We start from the raw sequence: 22,153 nt of genomic DNA, 5'->3' as shown, positions 1-22,153 counted from the left end.
AATATTATGTCATGCTGGAGTTTTCACAGCACCTGGCAACATCACTGTTGCTTTAAAACACCTTCATCATGCCTTCATTTGCCAGGTCTGCTTGCTGCTGGCGCCTTTCCCAACTGCCATCAGGCGAAGAAGCGCTACACCATGGACGGCTCACCGGTCTGTCTCAAGGCCACGAGGAGTCAAACAGCCATGCAGCTCACACTCCAAGGGACAACCTGGGGGGCCGGAGAGGACCCAGAAAGATGGAGCCCAGATGGGATTTCAGATAGGAACCTTCTTGTTGTGAGGAGACAGGACCAACCTCAGTGAACATATATATATATATATATATATATATATATCAAATGTGCTGCAACTCCACACAGGAGACATGTTGGCTTCATGCTTTTAAAATACAGAAACTCCTACATTTCACTACAGTTTTTACAACCTTTTCAAATAAAATACCATACTGCTCTTTTTTATGCTAATAGCTTCTTCAGTGTCATGTTTTGTTCCAATGCTTGTTCCAACCCTGCTCTGGTGTCTCAGCCCTAAACATCAGATGAAAAAGGCTCGTTTTTGTAATTACAAGTTTATATGAGGTTGTGATCTCTGACATTATGCTATAAGGATAATTTGGGTAAAACTCACAGTATTGATTTCATGTGAAAATGTCTAATTCAGTTTGGAGCTGGATGGTTCTGAACCCCAGAGTCAATGTGGAGTTTGCATGTTTTATCAGTATGTGAGCATGAATGGTCCGTATCTCTGTTATCCCCCGGTTGAACCACTGAGGTGTCCTGGATCGCCCCGGAAAGCTGGACACATGAAACCAGGGGCTGAACCTCGAGAGGAATCTTCTTCTCTCTCATCTTCTCTGGCTTTTGAATACTCACCCTTAATCTGGGTCAGATCATTAAATCGCTCTGCTGTAAACCTGATCTGTTCCGTCCACTGAGGTATAAAATATCAAAAACAATGTAATTGAAATAACTTTATTATGGAAACCCTCCGAGGTCACTCAAAAGACAAATATTTCACACTGAAATTAGCATAAAATTGACATCTTAGATACAATCCAATGTTTGCCTTTTATAAATTGTTCTGCTTCTGAGCTTCCAACAGATAGTTTACTGTAAATTTGGACATTGGAGCTTTGAGATCAAACAAACAGTCTGAGCAAAGCCAGTTAGGATATCACATCATTGTCATGGTTTACAATATCAAACATATACCACAAGGATCCGTGTTCTGTAATCCTGTACATGTCCAACACCAAGGCTTTTGGAATCCGCTGATGAAAAAAATATATAATAGAAGATAACGCATTTCAAGTTTTATCAAGTTCTTCCCTTTACATTTCAGCCAAAATTTGATTTAGCTACAAATACAGCTGTATGTTTAAGTGGAGGTAATATGTGGCAGCAGAATGCCCATAGGGACACTGAGCAGCTGATGTGTGACTGGGGCTCACTGTTGCCAGAAATGATCCACCTTCCTGAGCCTCTTGGGAGCAGTTCAGGCAAGACTTTGAATGGCAGTCAGTGGAGGTGAAGAGACATTTGATCCATTTTAAGCTCTGCTTTACAGCAAGACTCAAATCCTTGTGATTTTAAAGAGCACCCAAACTCCTTGAAGATTCCCTCACAAACGTGAATGTGAGTCATTTGTCTGCCTGTGTTTGCTGAGCAGTATCAGGTCCTTCTTTGCATTCAGGCAGAAGAGATGGATAGATCCCATGTTCATGACCAACGCAGTCCTGCTGCTGAAGTCACTGCAGGCGCGACCAGTACTGTGACATGTCTGCCTCACTTCCTGGAACTTGGACTGGAACTGAAACACCAGGAGAGATCAGACCTGGGAAAAAAGAGAACTGCTATGAGAGATATCTGGTAAATGGTCGACACTCACATGCACCTTTTTGGTCTCATTAAATTGAATATCACTGTGACTATCAGTGGCGATATTTGGGTTCGGTGTCTCGCCTTCATAGGAAGGTGCTGGGGATCAAACCACCGTGTTTTCAATTATAAGACCACCACTCTACCTACTAAGCCATAGTCACCATGACAACAAAATATTTATAGGTGTGTTCACAGATGTAAATGAAGTTCATGTGAAGATATGATCAAGATATTTAAGATATTTCATAAACAAAAGTCCATCTATCAATATGGCAGCATGTGGTAGAAGGAAAATTATCCTGAGGAGAGGTTGGCGATACTAAACTATTTAGAACAAACCCTTAACACGGGTTAATTAACACATTCCTCCTATTTAAGGCAGTTTAAAGTAAAGATAAATCAGCCCAACTAAAGAAGCTGACAACATGGACGGACATGGACCTATGAATAGGTCATGAGACTGATGCTCGAATCTGAATAAACTGATAACCCAGAGCTAAATAATATTACCTTTATAAGCCAGCTGTGTGATGACTTTTTGCAAAACCACAGTCAAGTATGCTTGAAGGAAGTCAAAGCACACAAGGCTGTTGTGATTCCAAGCCTTCTTTATCATAATCTGCTTGTCTTTGTTGGGCTTGATCAGAACTGACTGAGAAACACTTGAGGGTAAGGATCTGTTGTAAGGACTGCGTGCGTAAAATGTTATTCTTTGTGAATCCTCTCGTTTATTTCAGTAATTACAGGAGCTTCAGTGCAGAGACCATTTGAACAATCCTCCTGTGCAGAGCTGCTCTGGTTCATTAAGTAGTCACTATTTCATGTTTTGTTGTACAAAGAGGAAACCAATCGTTTTATAAATAAATAAAATGTCAAATGGAACAATCTGACAAAAATAGCTGCATTCATCCTTTTGCCATCTTATTAGGTATTAACATGCAGGTGCAGGCAGAAGGGACCTCCTACCTGTTGATGATGTTGCAGATGATGTCATTGATTGGCTACTGATGTGTGGCTGCATGTGGGGAGGAGTATATGTGTCATAACTTCTACCATTTACAGGGGTGCTGCTGGGCAGCATGCAGGAATAAGAGGTCTGGTTGGAGGCCTGGAAAAACACATTAATGCACATTAATACCTCAGTGACTGATTCTTTCACTGCAGTTTGCTTTTTACCACCTAATTGTTGAAGATGCATGCAGAGTTAACAGATATTCTCTCCTATAGATAGAGCCACTTGGACTGGCCCACTCATATAGATGCTATTCAGATAACGGCCCATTCTCCGTGAGGTTAATAGCTACAATAGCTGGAAACTGTCTGGCTTTTGACTTGGAGGGAAAAGTGACTTCATCTGTACAACAAATGTATTTTACAGTGGTAAGTGCAAAAAGCTGCTGGAATATATCTGGAGTACACAATGATGTGAGGATCTTAAACATGTCCTGAAATGTAATGTAGCCATGTGCCCTTAACTGCCTTCCAGTCCAACCTGGTAACCACTTCAGGTGTGGCAGCGGAGTAGTAAATTAATAAATTAATAGTTCTGTTTGTCTTTTTCCTTTTTTTTAATTCACCAAACTTAGAAATCTGGACAAAGCACTGAGAAAAGATGTGTGGTAGGATTGGTGATCCCACCATAAGCGTCCTTGGGCAGGCCTTATGTCCACAACTGTGTTCACCACTGCAAATAGTTACTTTCACAGTGGATCTACACAATATCGCCAAAAGTATTCACTCACCAATCCAAATAATTAAATTCAGGTGTTCCAATCACTTCTGTAAATCCAAGCAGCTCGGCTGCAGACTGCTGCTACAAACATCTGTGAAAGAATCGCTCGCTCTCAGGAGCTCAGTGCGTTCCAGCGTGGTACCGTGATAAGATGCCACCTGTGCAACAAGTCGTGAACTTTCCTCGCTGCTAAATAATCCACAGTCAGCTGTCTGTGGTGTTATAACAGAGTGGAAGCGACTGGGAACGACAGCAGCTCAGCCAGGAAGTGGTCGGCCAGGTAAAATGACAGAGCGGGTCAGCAGATGCTGAGGCTCATAGTGCTCAGAGGTCACCAACTTTCTGCAGAGTCAGTCGCTACAGACCTCCAACCTTCATGTGACCTTCAGATCAGCTCAAGAACAGAGCGCAGAGAGCTTCATGGAATGGGTTTCCATGGTAACTGCATCCAAGCCATACATCACCAAGGGCAATGCGTCGGATGCAGTGGAGTAAAGCCGCCGCCACTGGACTCTAGAGTAGGTGAGACGCGTCCTCTGTAGGGACCAATCAGGCTTCTCCATCTGGTAATCTGATGGAGGAGTCTGGGTTTGGTGGTTGCCAGGGGAATGGTACTTGTCTGACTGCATTGTGCCAAGTGTAAAGTTTGGTGGAGGGGGGGTTATGGTGTGGGGTTGTTCTTCAGGAGCTGGGCTTGGCCCCTTAGTTCCAGTGAAAGGAACTCTGAATGCTTCAGCAAACCAAGAGATTTTGGACATTTTCATGCTCCCAACTCTGTGGAAACAGTTTGGGGATGAACCCTTCCTGTTCCAACATGACTGCTCACCAGAGCACAAAGCAAGGTCCATAAAGACATGGATGAGCCAGTTTGGTGTGGAAGAACCTGACTGGCCTGCACAGTCCTGACCTCAACCTGATAGAACAGCTTTGGGATGAATTAGAGCAGAGACTGAGAGCCTTCTGTCCATCATCAGTGTCTGACCTCACATGTGCTTCTGGAAGAATGGTCAAAGATTCCCATAAACACACCCCTAAACCTTGTGGAAAGCTTCTCCAGAAGAGTTGAAGTGGACCAAAGTCATATTAAACCCTATGGAGTAAGAATGTGCAATCACTGAAGTTCATATGCGTGTTAAGGCAGATGAGCCAATACTTTGGACAATATAGTGGATATTGTAGCAAATGAACATATCTACAAATTTCATTGAAGCAAACAAAAGAGAAGCACAACAGACAGAGCTACACACAATGATCACAACTAGTGTGGCTCACAACCACAGCAACAGCCTTAACTCAGCTGGTAAGATCCACAAGTGGATCCACCCAAAATGGGCCAACTTCTCCACAACACACTCATCTTATTCTAATGTAGGCTCTCATAAATGCTCATTAAATATACAGAGTGGGCTTGTCTACAGACGGCTGAAACAACATCTGCCCGAAACGTCTGCACCAACCACAAAACCATCAGAAACATTCTGTCTCCAAAGAACTCAGTCTGCTCAAGAAAGGCCTCCTGAAACCTCACATATGCAAAAGTTACAGAAACACTGCCTTCAAAATATCCTACAAAATCCCTGACTGTTTAGATCAATAACCCTAAAAAGATCTCAAGTTCAGTTTCCAATAAGAAGTTGAAAATATCCCACATTTATGTAACAGCCTGGCCTGCTGGGTTAGAACAAAATGTGGAGATTTAACTTCTGTAAAGTTTAAGGGTTTAGTGTGCTTCACCAGGCAGATCCTCTGGGAACACAGTCCATAACCCCAACCCTGATGGGGATGATGGAGCCATTACAGTAGCTAAAGATTCCATAATGGCACTTTAAGAGGGGCATCCTAAGGCCTAAAGTGACTATAGAAAGGTCCTGGGGTCCTGGACTGAGATTTGCTTTGATACGAAAGTGTATTAGTTATTGTGAACTCTTGTTAAAGGATCTTACTTGCATAGGCAGGCTGGCAGCCATGCTGAAGCTGGGCATTGCTGGTAGGCTATAGCTGTTGGACAGAACTGGATCTGATCTTCCCAACATGGTTCCTGAAGTAAAGGATACTAAAAAACAGGATAAAAACAGGTTAAGCAACATAAACATATGCAGAAAAGGAGAAATCTCCATTAATTGTAGCTTAAATTTAGCTAAAACACTGTTGCTCTAAGCATTGCTGCCTATCAAGCAGACCTGGAATCGCAGTAAAGCCACATGTTAAGATTAGCATGGAGCCACACCAGCACTGATAGATCAGTGCCGTAAACTGTTGTATTAAAATATATAAATGACTTAGATAGTAGGTAAAGGACTATTTATAAGTGCTGTTTTGCCATTCTGATGCAAACATCAGTGCGATTCCATCTGTTTTCTGTGTTATTTTTCAACGGTTTTCACTCAAGACAAATGAAGGTTTGTCATTTAAGCAATGACTATTTTAGTTTATCATGTTGCCTGATTTGGGGTTCTTACACTCATAGGAAAAGTACAAATCCATTGGAATGTAAACATTCTAGGTATTAAGTGTGTTATATATGGTTTCTGGTATTTATTTACTCATCAGTTTATCTGGTTAAATGTTTTGTTGAATCTTGGTTTAAGGAAATCTGGAACACTTTTCCTTCTGTTGGCACATGAGACCAAGCTGTGGTGGAGAATCACTAAAATGTCTTTTATAGCAGGTGTCAATAAGTCTGCAGCACATATTGTTGTGGTATACGCAGTATGGGCATCGGTACCAGGGGTAGCAGGTTGTGGTAGAGGCTGGTAAGCACTGCTGCTGAAGCTGCTGCTGATGGGAATATGGCTGGAGGAGTTGGACGCCTGTCGACGTTGATTTCTCAGCTTCTCCTCTCTTCTCCACTTTGCTCGTCTGTTGGAAAACCAAACCTGCATGCACCACGGCGGAAAAGAAACACGCTGAATGTGACAAAGAATAAGGACAGCTTTCTATCCTCTGAGTCTTTAAAATGAAATCCTTTCAAACCTTCAAATAAAAGCCTTTCATTTGGCATAGGTCAGTGGTGGCTGAGTCAGAGTTGTCTGCCAAGCTGTGGGTCGGTGGTTTCACTCTGGGTCACATGTGGAAATGTCCTTGGGCAAGGCACTGAACCCCACATGGCATCCATCAGTGAGTGAATGTGTGCGATAAAGAAATATTGCATAGACTAAGACTTCCTGTATGGGTGGATGTGGCTTGAACTGTAAAAGTGCTTTGAACAGTCAACTCGAAAAGAGAAGCAGAAGCACAGCGGGCTCCACAGAAACCAATCTGATGGCATCTGTGGGAAAACGCCAGTCCACCAGACCCCACCCTGCAACCAACAGAACCCAGAGGCTGTTCTGCTAATGTTCTGGTATCAAACGCTGTTGGACACCTTCACATGTTCTTTATCACATCATGACCACACCAAAATGCTTTGAAACTATGCTAATCAAAATCACTGGACAATTTAAAGCCTTATTATTATCATTACATCATTAAAAAAGTGACTTAAATGAATCCCAGTGACTGCTTTACAGGAGCAGCTCTAACAGCCAGCTTTGAATCTGACAGACACCTGCTGCACATGCATTTGATAAATCGAATAAATCGAATCACCGCGTTTTAATGGTACCTGGCAACACTTTTCTGTTCTTTTTTCCTGTCATCTTCCTTTGCTGCTGCAGCAGCTGTGTTGCTTTTTGGAAATGACTGGTCAGCTGATGTAGTTTTTGTTCTACCAGATCTCCTTTGTAAGGGTTTGTTAAGCCAAATCATTCAAAGATACCCTGGATATGATGCTTCGTGGCACAGGCTCCGAGACAAGTTGTCAGTTGTTTGCCATCTACACCACTTGATCAGTTTCCTCATAGTAAAAAAATACATCAAATAAATCACTTTTTGAAGGGTTCGAGGAACTGTTTATGACACTTCACCAGTCATTTATATGGGCTCCCTATCTGAAACCATGAGATATACGTAAAGTCTACCTATTTTTGTTCATTTATTTACTGTGAAGTGAAACTAAGTCCTTTTTATGTCTTCATCTGTTAGTCATTTCATACAGTGGCAGAGTTTCAAAGACAAACGTTGTCCTCAGATGTCTGGGTAAGAGCAGTCTGCCTGGGAAAAGTCAAATGTGCAGCTCACCTGTATTCTGGCCTCTGGAAGGTCTATTTTGTTAGCAAGACGTTCGCGAGCAAACACATCTGGATAGTGAGTCCTTTCAAACTCTGAAAACAAAAGAATGTGAAAACCTGTCATGCAAATTCAAGCTTATTTTCTGTGACCAACATTTATGAGCATCCTCCAGTGATGTTTAACTGAATAATCCAAACATTTGGACACATTTATGAAATGAAAAAAGGGAAATATAAAGAGGAATGGATGAAAGAATAAATTGGAAAATAACTAAATGTAGAAATATAACAGAAAATTACTAAAAGAATAAATACATTTTTATTAATATGTTTCATATAATTAATATACTTTGATTTAACTAAGTCATTAGATTTTTCCTACATTGTTTTTGCTTGTTATTCAATAGCTTTTGCTGTACCTTTCTCGAGTGCTTCTATTTGGTCCTGTGTGAAAGACGTTCTGTTCCTCTGCAGCTTCCTCTTCAGCTGAAGCCTCATCTGTGTCTCCTCTGATTCGTCACCATTTGAACAAACTGAAATGTTGTTCTCGCCTGCCTCCGCCTGCGGACAGTCTGCACCACGGAGGGAAGAAAGAGAGGACCAGAGGAAGAAGAAATCAGGACATTTCTGTGATTTCATGTGCTCGAGCATCTTGGTGAGGGTTAAGAAAAACATTTATTCTATGTGCATTTTACAATCTGAAGGTTAATTCTGAATAAAATAATATATATACAAAACCATTTTTGATGGATCTACTTCACTTTTGTTTCAGCAGCACAGTATAACAGGTCAATTGTAAGTAAGAAAAGCATTTAAATCCATGAAATTAGACCATGCATATGAGTTAGAATAGACTTTGGAGTGCAGATCTCAGACATCTCTGAGCAGACGGGAGCTTGACTGCAGCTCCCTGTGGTACTCGTGTTTTTTGTGGTGCTAGCCTAATTATTCATTATCCCCAACAGACAGAGGCTGCAAAACAGAATGAAGCCATTGCTCAGTGTCATAGTCAGTCAGGCAGAAACAGAGGCAAATGGGAGCAGACGCCCTCTCCCTCCTTTACACACAAACACACACACTAACACACACACTAACACACACACTAACACACACACTAACACACACACTAACACACACACTAACACACACACTAACACACACACTAACACACACACTAACACACACACTAACACACACACGCTCAAACATGTCGGAGGCCGATGGGAGGCAGCAGCCAGCAGAACAGCATGGCTTTGTCTCACTGCTGTAATCCCAGGTTGATGGAAGAGGAGCCACAGCACGAGTCCACTCCGCACAGCATATATATACTTATAGATAAATACATCTATATGTATATATACATATAGATAAATATATCTATACATATGTATACTTATAGATAAATACATCTATATGTATATATACATATAGATAAATATATCTATACATATGTATACTTATAGATAAATACATCTATATGTATATATACATATAGATAAATATATCTATACATATGTATACTTATAGATAAATACATCTATATATATATATACATATAGATAAATATATCTATATGTATATATACATATAGATAAATATATCTATACGTATATAGAGATATAGATAAATATATCTATATATATGTATAGATATAGATAAATATATGTATATATATGTATAGATATAGATTTGCATCTATATATACATAGATAGATCAAAAATTTACAAATCGGTAGATTCTGAAATGGATCTAATCAAGGATGAAGTCAACAAAACGTCTAAAAATTTGTATTTCACTGCCAATATTACATTTTCTAACAGCAGAAGAACTGATGGAAGCTTGAGGTTACAGTAAGTTACACTCACATAGAATTATCACACACCATTTCAAAATGACATGTAAAAAACTTGTTGTTTGAGAGGAAGATGAACGTGTTTCACATTCAGCTGGTGCCTCAGATCGCTTTGCAAAAGCAGGCGCCACACGACACAGGACTGCTAACACAGGTGGACTCATCCATGCTCACACTTACAGTACACTTTGAAACTGCCTTTAAACTAACTTTGAACACAGTGAGATCATGTTAACCACATCATATTCAACTTGCTGAATAAATGGAACATGGGGTCTCAGTCTTTGTAGCTCACCCAGGTGAAAAGCCAGAAGAGCAGTTTCCAGCAGTGTGTTTTACATCAAGAGAAGCAAAAGTGATAAACAGCTTACACCAAAAGATGACAGCATGCTTTCATCTGATAGATGAAGATGAAGAAGAGGAAGGCAAAGACAGCAAAGACATGCCCTGAGTTGCTTTTAAAGTGACTTTGTGCAGAGCTCACATTTGAAACCTTTGTAGTGGAGAAGCTAAGAAGCTGACAGTGGATGTGAATAAGTATGTGAATATGGATGTGAATAAGGATGTGAATATGTGTCTAAACGTAGTTTTATGATGTCATAAACAAGACATGATAGAAAACATCCAAAAAATTCATAAAGCATGTCCACTTTCTTCCTTGAAGCTTGTCACGACCCAGATGAGAAAGTCCAGCCATGTGAGCACAGTTTTGTAGGATGGTTACAGGTGAGCTGCCATCCAGCTGCACCTGCAGATAAAGAGCTCCAAAGAAAGAGCTCCAACTTAGCATGAGTCCCGATCTTTGGCAAACCAAGATGTGACAGTTTAGAAAGACATTATACTGCAGATGTGATTACTTGAAGTTCCTCTTCCTGAGGAAAGAGTCAGCCTGACCCTGCTGTGCCACATTAGGTCAGTCCCTCTGCTTTGTGTTTAAGGAACTCGGAGTAGAGCAGCTGTGTTTGTATGCAGTTGTTGTACATTGATAGTTACCAACGTGGGTAAAAGTCTTACCAGTGGTAGAGAGAGTTGTCCCCGCGTACCACCCTGAGCGTCCACCCCAGCTGCTTTGTATGTTGAGCATCTTGAGTTTGTCAAACATCCCTTCAGCTCCCACAGTGCCCATTTGCTGCTTGTCACTGGCCAGATTTCTGAGCACTCGGTTTATAGAAGAAACCTGGAGATGAACACAACAGCATTTAAGAAACCTTTGATGGATGTTGAAGTTATTCGAACTTTAATGTTTCATTATGGAACAGCAGCGGTTCAATGTCCTGAGCTCAGTCCAAAGCTTTGAATATTTATGAACCTAAGTCATATAATACCATTTTTACACTAATACTGTTCAAACAAATCTTTTAAACATGGGCACACCAGCTAAAAAAAGCCAATTGAATCCTTTTCCACTGCCTGCTGACTATTGATCAGTGGTCCAGTACAGCTGCCAGTAGACAGCAGGGATGGCGTCACGTTGTATCCTGCAGGCTGACCACACTTTCTGATAATGACGTGCTCTGAGATCATTTGTCTTTACTGTTTTATTAGTTATCTACTTTCTGACTGGATCATGGAATTCAGCTGTTTTACAGATCAGTCGTGTGTCTTTTTGTCTGTCAGTTGTTGCTGCCAGTTGTCGAGCCTCCATTTGAGACGTTGTTTTTAAAAGTTTGATTCTGTAAAGAAAAAGTGAGCTGTGCCCAATATTATAGCGCTGACCATAGCATCCTCAGTTTAATTGAGTGTGTAGCCTCAGGTGTTGCGTTCCCACAGATGCAGAGCTGAGCTAAAGCTAATAAAAACCAGAGACTAGTGCAGTCATTTGACATGAAACTGAATGCCAATTAAACACCTAAACACTCAAAAGCCTGATGTTAGTGTTTTTTAGCTGTGTAAAGGAATTTAGGGTATCAGCCTTTTTATGTTCACATGGAAAAATGTATTTCATATCACTCTAAAGTTTGTACAAATAGGATCTTCAATAGTTTGAGACAATGACTGCCCACAGATGGATGGAAGCCTCACTATAAAGTCAGAAAATACTGAAGGGGAGACGGTTTTCACTCATGTACAGCCGTCAAAAGTTCAAAAGTTCTAGAAAATGTCCAGATGAACTGTGTGTGAATGTCTCAATTAGTCAAACACTAATACTCCTGGTGTCCGCCCCCCCCACTCTGAGGAGCCAGGGTACGGTCAGATCCTGTCACTGAGGCTGGAAATGTTGAAAAGTTACTCGCTGACATTTACCTGACATGTTGAAAAAGAATAAAGATATCTTGGCAAATGGCATTTGCTTTGCTAGTGTTTTCAGGGATTTCAGCTCCATGTTACCATGAAGGAAGCTTTCCCTTATGTGGCCTGTCTGAAAGAGGTTCTTACACTGGGTATGTTGTCGTTGGTGCACACTCCCTCTGCAAGTAGTCGGTCTCTGATCTCCCAGGCAAAAATCGATGGGCACTCTCTCTTGTACTGAGCAATCTTAGCCACCACCTCTGGAGTGGCCACTCTGGGTTTACTCCCTCCTATGGCCCGAGGACGGATTGAGCCTGTCTCATAATACCGGCCCAAGATCTTACTCACACAGCCATTGGACACCTGCACACAGAAAGCACACAATCTTTATCTGGAGGATGATGCTGAAGTTATTAAAGGCAAACTTCAGAGAGGAAACACTTTCTGTTGGAAGGTGGACAGATAGAGCAGCACAAAGTGATGTGACTCTGGCTATATTAACCTTTCATGAACAGTTTAGTGCTGAAAACGACCAGTTCATCCATGATAAAACGGTTTATTAAAAATTCTTAAACAAATGTGATCAAGTTAAACCAGAATAGACCCTCTCTGAAACTCCCAAGATAAAAGCTGATGGGCTGGTATTCTATTCCAGCGCAGATGGGTCTTAGGATGGCAACAAAACTGTATCATCTGAAGCTTGCGCCCCTGAGAGTGAGAGTAAAGCTGTATAAAAGAGCTCAGATGGTGGAGGAACAGCAGTGGTCTCTGGTGACAAAGTTCTGTCAGCCCTGAGGTCTTTACTACAAAGCATCCTGCATCTTCTCCTGCTGTCAGCAGCCTGCTTCCTTCACTCACTCTCTGCAGCGTTCCATTTAAATGCAGACATTTGGGTAAACAGTGCTGCCATCTTTGCTACAACAGCATCACCTGGATGTAGAATGACCTCTGAAGTGCAAGAGGCCAGTCTGAGCCTGTGATGGTGCTTCTGTTACCAGCTCACCGTACCTGTAGTATTCTGGATATGTCACACGGTCGAGCTCCGCTGTGGGCGAGCTCCACAATCTTCTGCCTGGTAGAATCAGGTAAAGGTCTCCCATTCACAAACACACCTCCGAGCTGGTTTACTCCACTGTGACCTACACACACACACAGAAAGGTTTCCTACAACATGTGTGCTTAGTCAGAGTTTACTTTACAAAGCCAGCAGTCTGCAGGACAGGTGGAAGCAGCACTCTGATCAGGCACATGCATGAGAGGAGGAGCACAGAAAACAGACAAACGAAGCAGTCTGTTTCTGGTTTTTGTCTTTCCAAGTGTCATCAGCTGGCTTGTTAAGAGGTGAAATGCATGTTAATACACTGAAAATTACTCGGCGTCTGTAAAACATTAATAAGTGCTTTGAGGGCAGAAGCCTTGGAAGCCTTCCTCTTCCCCTGGAAGAACCAACTCAAGCTTTCTTTATCCCTCAGCTCTGTCAGTGCAAGTTATCTATTGTTTTTCTCTGGTTACGGTAGAAATTATTTAAAAAGAATCCCCCCAAATCTGTGATAACTGAGCGGTGGACACAATAAGAACATATCCAAGGTACTGTAAAGATTTTCAGGAGGCATCTTTGTTGTGCTTCACAGGAAGCTGGCCACAGCCAGCAGCTCTCTATCTCACTTCCCTGGATTCACCTTTGGACAGGCAGACAGCAGAATTACACTAGAAAAACAGATCTGTATGAATATAATGATCAGTTGTGCTATTGCACCCACCGCCTCCCAGTGGCCAAGCATCAGCGGACTGTGTCCATGTGTAATAACTCCAAATAATGAACAAAGATTTTAAACCTTAGGTTAAACCTAAGGTTAAATCCTTATTAAGTTCATTGGTATGTTTTCTTTTTACTAACCGTCCTCGATGTTAAGGTGAACATGGCTCTGAGAGTTCAGCCATCATCTTTACACTGAGGACCGCCACACAGACACCCCAGATCGACATATTTTCAAGCATCCAGGTGATACAGCTGCGGTATCTTCATTAAGGGACTCGGATAACCCTGAGTTGCATCATCCTGGTGTGAATAAGATGGGTGGGTGGATTAAGTGGATCTGACTTTTCTGACATTAGACTAACTAGAACGAGATCAGAGCAACAGAATGTTTGCTGGACTTCTTTGCTTTGATGCATTGGAGCTGTGGTGTTAATGACCTCTGCAGCAGTCCTGTTCATGCAGGAATGACACGTTTAACTGTATTTTTGCAGAGAAGTTACAACAACACCTAATCTCACACTTAACATGACAAAGTGCACGAAAATGTTCATACATCAGCTGAACTAACTCTGAAGTTAAACTTGATAGAAGTCAGTAGGATCAGAAATATCTTTAACGGTATCAGCATAACTAACCTCCCTGGGAATAATATTTATAAAGATGTTTCTTACCCCCACTGGCACCTTAACTACTGTACCTCTAACTCTTGTGGAGTTTATTATGATCAGACATCAAATAACACAGTTGGACATCTAAAGGCACTTAGAAAGCACTGGGAATGCAAGCTGGTTGATCACTGAACCAAAAAGTCTCAACTTCTGCTTCTTCTTCATCTTGCTTTCTCTAAAAAAATCAGAGAAAAAAACACCTAGAAAACCTGATCTCATGGCAAAATGTGAAGTTCACAGCTCTCAACATTGCAGTTCAACAATAATAGCTAAAAATTGTACAAAGACCATACTTAGATGCAACTTAGGTTTCAGGTCATCGGTAAATCAACGCGTTACACCTCCCATACGTTTAATAAGTGATGACTTCCACTCTCCACATCATGCTCTCACTTATGCACAGGCAGGTGCTAATCCATAGACCCTCATGCAAGACCCTCCTGGTTTGAGACTCGTCCTCCGTCTCCATCTCACGGTCACCTCTCCCCACTAATCGCTCCTTATTTTTCTTATAGATTATAGATTTATATTAGGTTTATGTTTAACTCTTTAAGTTAACAGTTACAAACCATGGAAAAAATGATGGAATCTGTTCGAGTAGTTGTTTTATTTCATGAAAATGATAAACATATCGAAGAAATACATTTAATTTTTAAAGCTTAATCTGACTTATTGACATACTTCAAATAAATCAAACAAAATTGCAATTGCCTGAAAAAAACTATGGAATCACCTTTACTTTGCATTTCTAAAACTCTAAATATGCAAATGAGTGTACAGTGAAAAGAGAGTTCTTGAAGAACTTAACAAGCTGCTGCTGATTAACAGGAAACATGAACCCAGGAGGAGAGCTGCCAGGGGAAACAACGGAAAGGATCATGAAACTCCTTCAAGAAGGTCATTTAACTCAGAATGTGGATGTTCCCAGTCAGCTGTGTCTGAACAAAAGGGGAAGGTTGTAAAAGGGAAACATGCAGGTCGACCAAGGAAGACGCCAAAGAGTCAGGACAGAAAACCAAAAGGAAGAAGTCTGAAAATAGAAAATGTCCAACAAAAGAAATGTAAAACAAATGGACAGAAACAGGAGTCGATGTTTGTGAGAGAAGAAAGCAGCTGAAGGAAATGGGATTTCCATCCAGAGAAGCCAAAGTAAAGCATCAGTAACACCTGAAGAGGAGAAAAGCAGCTCACAGCGGCTGAAGGGAAGCAGCCAGACTGTGGATGGAAGTGAGACTCAGAGACGAATCACCAAGGAGACGATGCTGGAGCTTTAGTTTGGTCCAATGAAACAGAGAAAGATGAAACCAGCAGGTTTCCACCATCTCTGATGATATGGGCTGATGTAAAGGACCAGAGGAGGTGTTCAGGTGGACTCTGTTCTCCTTCCATCTCTGATGATATGGGCTGATGGAAAGGACCAGAGGAGATGTTCAGGTGGACTCTGTTCTCCTTCCTTGAATAGATTGTCCTTCTGTGGGAACTTTTACTTTTTTGCTGATGGTGTTAATTGACCAGTTCCAGTGTAATTCATTCATAGGAGAAGTGTAAAGTCAGCTAAGACAAGTTCAGGCAGACGTTCCAGACAGAGTAACCGCAGGTAAAGTTCATAATGGGTCCCTAACCCATAACCTACCAAGTCCTCCAATAAAATGGTTGTATTTGTCATTTTTCATGACCTTGAATCCGACCCACTATGGCGTCCTGCAAAGAGCTGCCCCTACATGAGAAAAATATGACTCATACGAGTGTTTCCACATGAGAGCAGACGTCATTCTTCAGTCTTTTGAGAGGGAAGGAAGGTGGATGGAGCAGAAGCATGTAACTTACTTTAAATCATTCCTGTATTCATGGTGTGTGTTCAACACTGACACATTTCAGAGTTGCGGTCAGTTAATAACTCGACTACACTTTAGTAAAAAATATGGTTACTTAATAACGTCCCTTGGTTAGGGTTAGAAAAAAGTCACGGTTAGGGCTTTATACAATCTGACGGATGCCATGGATGTCACATGCAGTTGCTCTCACAATCACTATCGATCTCATACTGGCTCCATCTGCCTCAGTCTCAAACAGGATTTTTCATGGATCAAACACCTATTCATCAGACATTTTAGAAGGATGCACTGTTTAACTGTCCAGATGCATTTTGGAGCAGATGGAGGCAGTTTTAAACAATTCTTCAGGCACATTTTGTCCTCTCAAATTTGGATTGTCGGCTAATAAAGGGCACTTTGATTGGAGCACTTGAGCAAACCCTGTTAGCAGGAGGAATAGTGTGAGTGACGCTGAAGCTTAAAATGCTCTGAAGGTGTTGGAGGTCTGCTGTGTGTCAGCAGCCTCAGACTGTGACTGGAGGCAGGTTAAGTAGAGATTTTCACTGAATCAATTGTCTATTGTCTGTTAATGGCTCTGTAGGGGAAACACATTGCAGATTTATAAACCTCTCAACAGGGCTTTAATAAGGCACACACACACAGGAGTGGGAATAGTAATGGTAAATGGACTGTGCTTATATAGAGTTTTTCTAATCTAGCTTTTACACTATAAGCCACGTTCTCACACAGTCACACAGAGCTTTATCTCCGTCCTACACCTTCACACATGGACTCACACTCTGGAGGCAACGTGGGGTTCACCCAAGGACACCTGGGCGTGTGGACCTGGGAAGCTGCGAGTCAACCCTCTGACCCTCTGACCCTCTGACCCTCTGACCCTCTGACCCTCTGATCAACAGCCACCCAAAATGGAAAACTTTTCATTCCAGCTTCATGAAGGATGAAAACCATAAACAACACAGCAGGATGCAGTTTTCTCGCTGCATAACTGCATTTGATTCCATAAAACATTATCAACATTTTGTTCCAACAGCATTCATGATAACCCTAACCCTAACCCTAATAACTATGCATAATCCATCCATCCGTTTTCTATACCATCAACCTGTCGGTTGGGTGGCGGGGGGGCTGGAGCCTAGCGGGGGGGCTGGAGCCTATCCCAGCAGGCATTGGGCGAAAGGCGGGGTCACCCTGGACAGGTCACTATGCATAATGAACGTCTGAAAACAAATGCCAACATCAAAACTAAAAACCTCTGACAACAGCTGTTGGTCCAGCTTTACAGACCCTTTGGTTCAGTTTCCCATTTTCTGTGAAAGTGGTGATGAGAGGAAGGGCTGAGGGTCTATAAGATGTTCAGGAGGTGCAGAGAAAATGTTCATTCACACACCAGGAGACTCCAAGTGGTTGATTTCATCAGGAATTCTTTAAATAATTAGCTGTTCTTTTGAAGAATAAGATGTTCAATCATTTAGATGCACATAGATGGCAGTGGGAAGATTCTGCCTGACAGCACCCCCACCTCCTTTGGAAAAACAGATGGATGACCCGGATCAGATCTTCCACTACACCTCACACTGCCGTGGCTCAGGATTTCAACTGCTCTGCTGCTTAATTCAATTATGGCAATTGTCACGGCCTCCGCAGTAGCTGCTGTTGACTTTAAGTGTGACAGAGGATTATTTCTCCCTCATGCTGCCTTACATCATGTTCACTTGAGTGTTCTGGGGTCGCTGGTTTCACTGTAGAAATGTTAATCACAGTGTCATTTCCCAGAGGAGCACACCGGGGCTCTCCTCTGCTGACACACAATTAATAGGCAGACATATGGAGTCAATTTGGCTGTGTCCCTCTGTGAGAAGCGCTCACACCGAGCAGGTGGGCCCCTGGGAGCAGCTCAGCAGCTTTCCCTTTAAATCAGCTCATTCACACTGCACCTGACTTCAATTAACTTTCACTCTCACAGCGTTCTGTTTTTGTCAACAAAGTCGGCCGACTGGAGCGTCCGGCCCCCCCCCGGCAGCACAGAGCAGCGTCCGGCCCCCCCGGCAGCACAGAGCAGCGTCCGGCCCCCCCCCCCCCGGCAGCACAGAGCAGCGTCCGGCCCCCCCCGGCAGCACAGAGCAGCGAAGGCCCCCCCGGCAGCACAGAGCAGCGTCCGGCCCCCCCCCCCGGCAGCACAGAGCAGCGAAGGCCCCCCCGGCAGCACAGAGCAGCGTCCGGCCCCCCCAGCAGCACAGAGCAGCGTCCGGCCCCCCCCCCCCCCGGCAGCACAGAGCAGCGAAGGCCCCCCCCGGCAGCACAGTGACTGTGGTTAGGCCCCCCCGGCAGCACAGTGACTGTGGTTAGGCCCCCCCGGCAGCACAGTGACTGTGGTTAGGCCCCCCCGGCAGCACAGTGACTGTGGTTAGGCTCTCTGCAGCATGCAGGAGGAACACTTTGATAAGATTAGCGATGCTTTCTCAGCATGCTTACAGTAAAGCAACATGGCTGCAGCCTGACAATAATCAGAAAACCTGCACCTCTCTGGTCCATCGTTTCCAGCAGACTGGTCCTACACAGGGCCTCGCTGGGGATAAATGTTACCTAAAAGTGTTGTTTCACATATGAACGGGAACTTAGAAACTCAGCAGCACACTTTTCAGTGAGGGCATTTTCCTCATTTTCCTAATTCCGCTTATGCTTCCACTCCAGTACTTTTGAGCTTTAATAAAGGCTGATATGTCGCATTCAGACAGTGTGGGCGGTTGGTTTGATTGTAGCAGAGGCTGTAGGTTAGGTTCAGTTAGGCAGTTATATATTATATATATAGATATATATATAGCTCATACAGTAGGAGGGGTTAGAGAATAAACTTTTATTCTGGAGAGTTCTGTTGCACTAATCTAACCTGTGCTTCATTCACTAATGATCTTAGCAAATGAATATTGGTGATCAAGCTCTAGCTGCTCTATTTTCACTATGTGGGATTAGAATTGATTAAATTGGTTATGATGTTAATAGCATGCAGTCAGACCTACAGCCCGACAGGAGCCCGACAGACACAGAGCAACATCACCAGGAGCGTGAGGCTGAGCTCACCGTGGGACTGATGCTGCTCAGAGGAGATGTGAGACAAAAGAACCGCCAGAGACACATTCACACAGCGCAGCAGTCATAGTTAAAGCTCCATTCTGCAGCACTGATGACCCACAAGTGTGTTTTCCAAGGATCATTGAAGGATGGTTCCAGTCTTTTTTAGTTAATTTTCTGCAGCATCAACATTGTACTCGGCCCCAGAATCACAGAGAGAACGTCCCTGAGGGCCAAAAATCTTCCTTTAATTGGCTTCATGTCTTCATTCTTATTGTCAGAACTGATGAAAACTACAATAAACGGCCACTGAACTTTTTTTTCTGGGCAGTAAATCAACATGTTTTGTGTGCTAAAGCCGATGCAAATCTTTCTGCATTACAGTTCAGTAAAGCTGTAAAACGTGTGTTTTAGGGAAGGAAATGTGGTAGAACCTCTTTTATATTTCAGTCATTATCTTTTGAGTTAATGAACTTCATTTGGCAGCTGCCTGTCCACACGTCCAGATGATATTTCCTCTAATCTTGTGCTTTTTGGAGCGTTTTCCTGGGAACAAACACTTGCTGCAGCAGAGAAGATTCTCATGATTCTGCTTCTTTCTGGATGTCAGATGTTTCTCTGAAGCACACTAAAAGGTGCTTTAAAGGCTTTCAGCGCAGCAGCAGACACAGAAACACAGAAACACAGAAACACAGAAACACGGAAACACGGAAACACGGAAACACGGAAACACAGAAACACAGAAACACGGAAACACGGAAACACAGAAACACAGAAACACGGAAACACGGAAACACGGAAACACGGAAACACGGAAACACGGAAACACAGAAACACAGAAACACAGAAACACAGAAACACAGAAACACAGAAACACAGAAACACGGAAACACGGAAACACGGAAACACAGAAACACAGAAACACAGAAACACAGAAACACGGAAACACGGAAACACGGAAACACGGAAACACAGAAACACGGAAACACGGAAACACGGAAACACAGACAGAACAGAACAGCAAAACTTTTCAGCAATGACTCACTGTTCTGCATCATGGACGCCACGCCGCTCTCCCAGCTGGTCTGACTTCTGTAATCTGTTCAAACAGAGATGAGATTGTTTTTACTGCACCTGCAGAGACGATCCGACGCCACATCTGTTCACGTGCATTTTACACGCAGAGAGAGAAAAACTCACAGGTTTGCTGTATGTTGTGATGAAGAAAAACCTGAAATGCTGGACTGTGTTTGCTCCATGATGGACAGACGACTCAACGTGACACTTTCCTTCCTCAGGCACTGAGTTAAACTGCAGTCTGAGGATTTAGGTTCCTTTTTCAAAGCAAAACTGTAGCTGCGCAGCTTTATGTGCACGTTCAGTAACGCAGTCAGAAACACTGGGATCAAAAGACCCGAGGAGAGCTTCAGCTGCCTGCTGCCTCACGCCTGAAAGCCACCTGGCTGCCAGCTGTCCTTGTATTACAATAATAATAATAATGATAATAACATAATTATGTTGCTGTTATAAATATATGAGGAATCCTTATTAATCCTTAAAGTAATAATATGTGCAGGTGATTATGAGAAAGAGTCACGTTCTGGAAGAACAGATTCAGAAAAGCAAACTGCTGCACAGCAGAGTCTGAAATAACAGCTGAAAGGATTTCACTGAAACATGATGGAAAAAGTGGATTCTGTTGAACATGAAGTGACAGCTGCGGCCTCTTCGGCCCCAGCACCGTTTCTCCTCTTTCACCGACATGAAAATGACAGGATGAGCAGGCGGAGATGAGCAGTGCTGCTTGGTTCAGCTGTGGGAGCTCGTGGCATTCATTCGTTCACTCATTCATTCGTTTATTCTGCTCGTCGCGGCCTTTTCTGTCTGAGCAAAGTTGACCAAGAAAAGCTTCAAAGCAGCTCTTTATCTGAAGCTGTTGTCATTAACAGGCCGCATAATAAACGAGATGGAGGTCCATACTGGGACAAACGCACGCACAGCCCGGCCCTGGCACCTCGTTCCCGCTGCAGCGCGGCGCTTTTCTCCCTGTGAAAGAGGACAAAGGGCGGAGGAGCGGAGCCGCAGCCCAGCTCCGTAAATACCCGCCGGGCTTTGTGTGCCGTCGCCTCGTTAGCTGTGGCTCGTTAAAAAGCCTGCGACACAAAACCGCAGCAGGGAGCCTAATTTGACCAGTAGCCTACAACTGACATAAAAGAGCTGAACACCGTGATGACAAAATAAAAGTCTCACTCAGCCGCTCATATGAGGAGAAAAGAGCCGGGAGGGAGAGCGCTACTGACGGGCGCAGACAGGAGCGCAGAGCCGCTGCTTCTCCCGGTGCCGATAGCCTAAAATAATATAATAATAATAATAATAATAATAATAATAATAATAATAATAATAATAATAATAATAATAATAATAATAACAATAATAATAATAATAATAATAATAAAAGAAGGAGAATCAGGCAGCTCTCCTCACAGCCCGAAGGTTTTGGTTCTGATCTCAGCTGGTTCTGATCTCAGCTGGTTCTGATCTCAGCTGGTTCTTTTTGTGTGCGCCGTGTTCTCCTTGCACGTGTCGGTTCTGTCCGGCTTCGTCCCACCATCCAAAAACATGCCTGTTAACTGTGATTCTAAACTGTGTGTGTGCGTGTGCGCGGTCTCCGTATAGCCCTGTGGTGGCCCTGCGGTGGCCCGTCCATAATGTGGCCCTGTGTCCACGGTGTGGCCCTGTGTCCACGGTGTGGCCCTGTGGTGGCTCGTCCATAATGTGGCCCTGAGGTGGCCCTGGGCCCACAGTGTGGCCCTGCTTCCCGCAGCTGGGATAGGCTCCAACCCGCTTTGAAAGTGAATTAAAGCGGGAGTAGCCCGTGATGACGCGCTGAAGTGGGCTCTGAGGGACTGTGATGTGATGTTATATAATATATGTTATAAAGCACGAGCGAGAGGTTTCTCTGCAAATCACTTAAACGAAGAGCAATTGATCAATCAGTTCATGGTTATTT

The 22,153-nt window shown here is 43.1% G+C and overlaps 2 protein-coding genes across 7 annotated transcripts in view; both read right to left on the bottom strand.

Annotated features, from left to right (window-relative positions):
- The window catches only part of wwp2 (WW domain containing E3 ubiquitin protein ligase 2), a 304,365-nt gene that overhangs the window by 162,426 nt on the left and 119,786 nt on the right, over window positions 1-22,153 (bottom strand). The gene's annotated exons all lie outside the window — the stretch shown is intronic.
- Window positions 1,754-20,198, bottom strand: LOC140306728 (paired box protein Pax-6-like). 6 transcript variants are annotated; one of them, XM_072385318.1, is made up of 11 exons: window positions 20,189-20,198; window positions 12,818-12,948; window positions 11,957-12,172; window positions 10,574-10,757; window positions 8,147-8,299; window positions 7,738-7,820; window positions 6,344-6,494; window positions 5,562-5,671; window positions 4,123-4,131; window positions 2,853-2,994; window positions 1,754-1,839 (listed from the first exon to the last, which is right to left on the bottom strand). In XM_072385318.1, exons 1-11 carry the CDS (start codon window positions 20,196-20,198, stop codon window positions 1,754-1,756), a joined length of 1,275 nt encoding a protein of 424 aa, XP_072241419.1. The 6 variants fall into 6 exon arrangements, with proteins under 6 accessions (XP_072241419.1, XP_072241420.1, XP_072241421.1 ...); XM_072385319.1 differs by having other exon boundaries at window positions 10,595-10,757; XM_072385320.1 differs by having other exon boundaries at window positions 10,595-10,757; window positions 12,065-12,172.

This window comes from Leuresthes tenuis, unplaced genomic scaffold (genome assembly GCF_036924035.1).
Source record: "Leuresthes tenuis unplaced genomic scaffold, fLeuTen1.0.hap1 SCAF_5, whole genome shotgun sequence".
In the NCBI taxonomy this organism is placed as follows: domain Eukaryota; kingdom Metazoa; phylum Chordata; class Actinopteri; order Atheriniformes; family Atherinopsidae; genus Leuresthes; species Leuresthes tenuis.
This window is presented reverse-complemented; position numbering and strand designations above follow the sequence as displayed.